The sequence below is a fragment of the Physella acuta genome, unplaced genomic scaffold (assembly GCF_028476545.2).
Source record: "Physella acuta isolate Inbredline_101_S28 unplaced genomic scaffold, ASM2847654v3 ptg001446l, whole genome shotgun sequence".
Taxonomy (NCBI): domain Eukaryota; kingdom Metazoa; phylum Mollusca; class Gastropoda; family Physidae; genus Physella; species Physella acuta.
Window position 1 is genome coordinate 145,589 of NW_026732961.1, and position 7,487 is coordinate 153,075.

The 7,487-nt window shown below is 36.5% G+C and overlaps 1 protein-coding gene across 1 annotated transcript; it reads left to right on the top strand.

Moving 5' to 3' along the window:
- The first annotated feature begins 1,692 nt into the window (after positions 1–1,692).
- Positions 1,693–4,051, top strand: LOC131927908 (transcription initiation factor TFIID subunit 1-like). Its single transcript, XM_059283778.1, has 4 exons — positions 1,693–1,712; positions 2,034–2,886; positions 3,823–3,883; positions 4,032–4,051. The coding sequence occupies exons 1-4, from the start codon at positions 1,693–1,695 to the stop codon at positions 4,034–4,036; spliced, it is 939 nt and encodes a 312-aa protein (XP_059139761.1). The 3' UTR covers positions 4,037–4,051.
- Positions 4,052–7,487: the final 3,436 nt, after the last annotated feature.

Here is a 7,487-nt window from a genome sequence, read left to right on the forward strand (position 1 = left end):
CTTCCAATTTGTTGAGTTTCCGTTTAAATTTGGGCTTATGTAGGCCTATATATGTTAGTCGTTAAATTTAGTTAAGTTAATTTAGTTTAATTAAATCAACAATTTCATAAGAGATGTAACCTAAAATGGTTTTAATATAATGGCCGTCTGATTTACCGTCTTTGAAGATCACCGTGCCCGGATCCGCTGCCGCCGGAAACATATTTTCTATTTTTGCATAGAAATTTTGTATAAACATGAGCGGGCTAGATTTTTTAAATTAATGCTGACAGAGACGGGATTTCCTCTCGCTAACGAGAGCGGGCGATAACAGTAGCACAGCAACGAAGTTAGGATTTTTAAATAGATCTTCTTAGTATCTTTAAATAAATTGTCTTAGTATCTATCTATCTATATAATAAAATCTAGATAAAAAATAACGACATACAACACTCGCGTTAAAGGGTATGGCTAAATGCTTGTTTATTTTAAAACAAAAAAAAATAATTTAAATCAATAAAGATGAGAAAAGCACGAAAAAAAAACCTTTTTTTTTTCGCAAAAAGTGTCTCGCTATTTTCCCTTAATTCCGCAGGTGTCTCGCATTATCTTCTCGCCATTTCGCTTTTCGCGTCTCGCAATCTCCCAACATATATATATATATATATATATATATATATATATATATATATATATATATATATATATATATAGTCAGTGATATCTAAATATTTGTTTATTTGAAATAGGGGCCTATATATTTTGCCTCGGACAAAGAGAAAAGTATTAACTTTATGACAAATTATAAAAGAAATTCAAATGTGGCAAATTTGATATGAATATATTAACTTAAATCGTTATGGCATAAATTAAATAATTAATCCAAAGTCGGATGAATACTCTACTTGCAATTTCCTATTATAAAATGTTGCTTTCAGCAACAGTAAATAGGGCCTAAGTAAAATACACAAAAAAAGCTTGTGACTAATTTAAATATTAGATTTCTAAAACATGAATATAGAATAGTTTTGAAATTCGATATTAAAACTTAGCAATAAAATATTTTCAAGTGATAATCACTGCCATCGTCACGCAGTAGTCGAAATGTAGGCTAAACTCTATATTCGATATTTATGACTTCAGAAACAGCAGAATTGAGTATCATATTTTATCATTCAGTAGAACTCATGCACATATTTTACTTTATGTATAATTAAACTAGATTCAAGATCTAAACCTAGAAAAAAAATCCTATATTAGTTCATAAGTTATACCAGTGTAGGTGACAAATGTTTATTTTGGTTGCAAAAGTTTATTATGAAGTAGATAATTCATTTGTCTTAAACTTATACATTTTGGCTGTAAAGTGGCTGGTATTTTTACACAATATTTTATTAGCTTATGAACAGAGTTTCTTCCAGACATCTCTTCGGGGGGGGGGGGGGGGAGGGCTCTGACCCCCTGAAAAAAGTCTACCGCCCCCCCCCCCCAACAAAAAAAAAATAGAGAAAATATTTACTTTTAACAGTGTCCGCCCCCTCCCCCAGACATTTTAATCCGCACCACCCCTCCCCCCCACCCCCGAAGAATAAAAGTCTTGAAGAATCACTGCTTATGAAAATCAAATACAATTAAAGCCATTTAATATTTTAGTCAGCATTGTTAATTAAATAAATGTAATCACATTTCTAACATAGTTACTAACTTTTCAAGATGAAATGTACTTTGTTTAAGTCAGATAAAATAATTCTGTGTGCTGTAATTAAAATATTTTATATTTTAATTTCTGTACTTTAATGTTAGACGCTAAATAAAGTCACCTGGATTACCATTCGACTAGGATATAGTTGATTCAACAAAAACTAACTCGATGCATTTGTCTATTCATTGATGAAAAAAAAAAACTTCTAAAATACAACATTCATTAATAAAGACAATATCATTATATTTCCACTCATTTCAATCCAGTGTACTACATTTTCTACTGTCATGTATTTTCATGTCATGAAACTAAATAAATTATTTGAGGACCCATGCAAAAGTTTTTGACTGAGTGTTTCAGGTCACAAGCTGAGCCAACATCAGACATCACAAGCTCAGCCAACATCAGACATCACAAGCTCAGCCAACATCAGACATCACAAGCTCAGCCAACATCAGACATCACAAGCTCAGCCAACATCAGACATCACAAGCTCAGCCAACATCAGACATCACAAGCTCAGCCAACATCAGACATCACAAGCTCAGCCAACATCAGACATCACAAGCTCAGCCAACATCAGACATCACAAGCTCAGCCAACATCAGACATCACAAGCTCAGCCAACATCAGACATCACAAGCTCAGCCAACATCAGACATCACAAGCTCAGCCAACATCAGACATCACAAGCTCAGCCAACATCAGACATCACAAGCTCAGCCAACATCAGACATCACAAGCTCAGCCAACATCAGACATCACAAGCTCAGCCAACTTCAGACATCACAAGCTCAGCCAACATCAGACATCACAAGCTCAGCCAACATCAGACATCACAAGCTCAGCCAACATCAGACATCACAAGCTCAGCCAACATCAGACATCACAAGCTCAGCCAACATCAGACATCACAAGCTCAGCCAACTTCAGACATCACAAGCTCAGCCAACTTCAGACATCACAAGCTCAGCCAACATCAGACATCACAAGCTCAGCCAACATCAGACATCACAAGCTCAGCCAACATCAGACATCACAAGCTCAGCCAACATCAGACATCACAAGCTCAGCCAGCATCAGACATCACAAGCTCAGCCAACTTCAGACATCACAAGCTCAGCCAACATCAGACATCACAAGTTCAGCCAAAAACTGAGACAACAAATGGTTGCCTCATATGTCACTATAAAGCTAGGTCAATGGTAAGCTTATACATTATTCCATAGTGCATATTTAGATATTTGGCATTAAAAATGAGAATTTCATTAATATTAAAACCTGATTTTTAAAAATACTTTAAAATATGGTTAATTTTTTTTTTTACTTAAGTTAAATAAATTTAAAACTGTTTCTTAATATATTTTGCCCCTTCGTATATCTTTACATGTTTACATTTTTATTCTTCAGTTTAAGAGTTAGTGAAGAAATATAGCATTCAGTAAGAAAAATCAGGACAATAAACACAATGATTTTGAAGTAGAATTTTGAATGTTTGAATTTTAAAATTTTAAAAAATAAGTTTTACAGCATAAACAGATGACGTAATTAGTGAGTGGTGGTATGCTGGTGACAAGAGCTTCTGTATCTGTTGTGAAAACTAATTTTTTTAATTAATAAAGCTGGACTTAAACATTTATACATACTTTGAATACTGATCACTCAGAAAATCATTTCAAATATTTTAAATTGTTGAATGGCATACAATGTATTGTACCAGCAAAACCTGCAAACATTTCATATTCCAGTAATCAAACGTTTTAAACTATGTGCCTCACTAATCACCTAACATTTAAGTACAATTTTACTTAATAATTTAAAATAATTGGAACACATAAAAAGTAATTAATTGTTAATTTATAGAACGGTTATATTGTTTAACTCCTAAGTTTTAATTTTAAAAAATACTCAAATTATTAAAACTAAATCAAGAGTAACATGTCTCACAGTTTGATATAATTTAAATAACGTGTGAGATGTGTCATAGAGTTTTCAAAATAAAGTAAATATACATATACTGTCAAGCCTGCTTCTCAAGTAACATGTAGTGTGTTTAGAAGGGGTGGGGGACTAGCTAACATTATTGTATACCATTATTCCATTATTCATCAGCTCTGTAATCAATTCTAATTTATTTTCAGATTACAGAAAGTAAAATTCTAAACATGGATGAAACACAAAGCGAACCTGTCTTTATACCAGGTAAGATATTTTTAGGTAGGAAATATTTTCAATAGCGATGTTTTGATATTATAAATGATCTCCCTTTGTGCCATACTATGTAATTTATTTGATTACTGCTCAACGTTTCTTTCAATTAATTATCGCCACTTGTATCTCTCCAGGACAGCATGAAACTGAGATCTGCTATGGAGGTGAAGCTGACTTACACAAGCACTATACAGGTTGTAAGAAGAATCCAGGTCATGTCAACTTTATACCTGTTAATGATTTTAACTTGGGTCATCTCCCCTCACGTTGTCGTGACGTCATCCTGTTGGAGCTAATCAAAGCTTTGTCTGCCCTAACGGTCCTGATAAAGGTCAAGTACACCAGTCTAGAGAGACCAAAGTCTGTTCCATGCTTCAGTGGTCAGTATCCATTTTATAACACCAGAGGAAGTGACGTATTGAAGACAGGGACGGGGAGGGTGTGGAGTGTGGACAAGTACACAGAGAGTGACAACAAGGGCACTTGTCCATGTGGCAAGTGTCAACACTTGGACACACCCAGCAAAGTGTGGGGGGAGTTTTGTGTGGGGACAGCCACACACGTTGTGTTTGATGACAGTGAGGCGAGACAGACCAGGTGTGTTGTAGGTTTTGATGACAATAAAAGTCCTGGGGTCAGTCTTGATGGCTGGAGGGTGATTTTGGCAGACATTGAGGCAGACGTGTGTGTGTTTACCTGTGTGTCGTGTGACTTAGAGTTGGTTGATAAACTGTACAAGATGTGTTACCGCTTTAATGATCTATGTGGGAAAGTAAATGACAAATACGGGATATTTGATGAGGACAAGTTGAACGTTATAGTGTCACATCCTCATGGCTGTGCTAAACAGGTCTCTGTAGGACAGTGGATACACAGACATAAGGGGAAAGTTTGGTACAAGTACACATACACAACATGTACATGTCCTGGCTCCAGTGGAGCACAGGTCTACATGCTGGGATTCGGCAGGTGGTCGCCACGTCCCCACAGTGGATCAAACTCTGAAGGAAATTATAGTGGGGAGAATGGGTTGTGATCCATCTGTAATTGTTGGTTCTTTCCCCTTGTCTAACGTAACTGTTTGTTCTCTCCCCTTGTTTAATGTAACTGTTGGTTCTCCCCGTTGTCTAATGTAAACAAACAAAATGGCCCCTTCTTCATTACACTGGGGTGTGTCAAGACTTTAATGTCTTCATCGGCAACTTTGTATTCTGGTGAATCCAAGAAATAAATTGTTTAGTTTCTTTCACGTCATTTGTTTAGAGTTGTTAGACACAACCAAAATTATAAACAAGTGTTCATTGCTGTAAACATGTATTTTGTCGCTTATTAATTAATCATTAACATTAATCTGTATGAACTTGATTTCATTTGTACATTTTTCTTTTAATACTTAATCAACTGTTTGTATAGATGACAATAAAGTGTTAGAGATTTCAAAGTTTCTTTCTTTCGTTTTGTTATCTTTGATATTCTTAATGTTTTATGTTGATGATTAATAAAGCACGATGGTAGTGAAGAGAAATGTCAGCAGTCAAGTTTGTCGCTAAAACTTGGCAGTGTAACAAAACCCATAATGTAATTACACAATTGAGTCCATGTTCACGACACCCGTAGTGAAAATGTAACGTTTTGTTCACAAATGCAAAGCGAAATTGCTATGTTGTGTACCCGACTGTAAACTCTTAAATTTTTGTTTTGAGATATTGTAGATGATATATATGAATGTCAAATTTAACATACATAAATATTTACATAAGACATGATATACTTCTGACGTACGCTTTTATGGAAAGAGATTCTCTGACACAGACGTGTGTGGCCGGGCCTAGGGGATGCGACCAAATATCCTGACATCACATTTAATGACAACATGCTTATGGTCAATTGAAAACAATGGACTATCTACATACATTTATATGGACTATATATGTATATAGTCAATTGTAAACAATGGCCTATCTACATAATTATCCACTTACAGTAATATGGACTATATATATTTAGTCAATTCAAAGCGGGAACAGGGCATTTCCCCCTTGTCAATTACACCCGGACATTTCCGCCCCGACATTACCCCCGGGGTTATTACCCCCGGGGTTATTACCTCCTTGTCAATTACCCCCCTTCCAGTAGGACATTACCCCCCCCCCCCCCCCCCCGGACAGCGTTAGGTTTAGGGTTAGGTTTAGGGTTAGAGCTAGTGTTAGGGTTAAGGTTAGGGCTAGGTTTAGGGTTAGAGCTAGGGTTAGGGTTGTGTCTGGCGTTGGTTTGTTTTAGACTAAGGTAAATGCTTAGTAATTTTTAGTTTTAAATCTTTTTCTTAAGGTTTGGATTAACCCTTTCCCCGGCAACATATTTGGTACCCTGTCCCCGGCAACTGGGTGGATCACACCCGGACAATTTTTATAGTGGGAAATACTATTTCTTCTGATTCCCGGCAACTGGGTGGATTATACCCAACGACTTTCTTGTAGTAAATTGTTTTCTTTGTTCATTGTGGGGTGGGTACCGTAACAATACTGACACAGTTAAGGTACTCAGGGCACAGTGGCCAAGGGGAACACAAGACAAGTTGTTGTCAATGGGAGAGCTGTAATATGATACTAGTGGTTGATGGGATTCTCAAGAAAGAGTTAACCTGTGGGTGGACACATGTAGTGATTTAAACTCTTTGCTGGAGCTCTGACATGCAGTTACAGACAGAACTGTAGTTTAGAGTTACTATAGGTTAATGAAATTCAGGGGTAAGATTGCCTGTGGGAGGAGATATATGGTGATCTGTACTCTTTTTGGGAACTCTAGAATGTAGATAGAGACAGTCGAGAATTTTAGAGTAACTTGACATTAACCTCATTAGGAGTAGGAATGAGGACAAAAAGGCAAAAAAACTTTGTAATGCTGCTTGAAAGTTGATACTGGGCAATGAATTGATCAAACAGAGAGTGGGGTGGGTGTTCTACAGGTTGGGACCATGAGAGCAAGGTTTATAAATAGTCATAAACGTTATTGAGAACACAACAGAAACAAGCGTTGAATGCTTTTGTCTAAACTCAAGTACTAATAAAGGAATATATTTGCCAGTTTTATTGTAAGTTTTGTCTGCGCCAGAACAATTTACAGTGGCCACTTTGCTAATATAGCAATAGAAATAAGTAAATGGATTAGAATTGTGCATCTCAAATATTGTATTTCCTCCACTCCACCTCACCCACCACAACACAACCACCACACTACACCTACAACACACACACTACACCCACCATAACACACCCGCCACAAAGCATGCCCCACAACACACCCACTCGGCAACTCTCACTTTACTTGTTCTACTCGTTGTCTCCGTACAACATCAACACAGACGTCACCTGGTCCTGCTACATTGCACACGACAGTAACAATACTTAGCTCCACACATACACCTTCGACACACATCACATCACCACACTAGCCACACATTTGTATTTTTGTCACTGACACAAATAAATTGTTCCTGAAAATGTTGCTAGATCTGTGGGAGCTGTGTTCATTAATTTCCTCAATAAAGTGGGGTATTAAAAATTATTTACTTTCTCCGTTTTATTGACAAGTGAGT

Coding starts and splice junctions, on each gene's coding strand:
- LOC131927908 (XM_059283778.1), top strand. CDS start 1,693: ATGAAATGTACTTTGTTTAA. Junction 1,713..2,033: donor ATGAAATGTACTTTGTTTAA/GTCAGATAAAAT, acceptor TTTTTGACTGAG/TGTTTCAGGTCACAAGCTGA. Junction 2,887..3,822: donor ACTATAAAGCTAGGTCAATG/GTAAGCTTATAC, acceptor ATTTATTTTCAG/ATTACAGAAAGTAAAATTCT.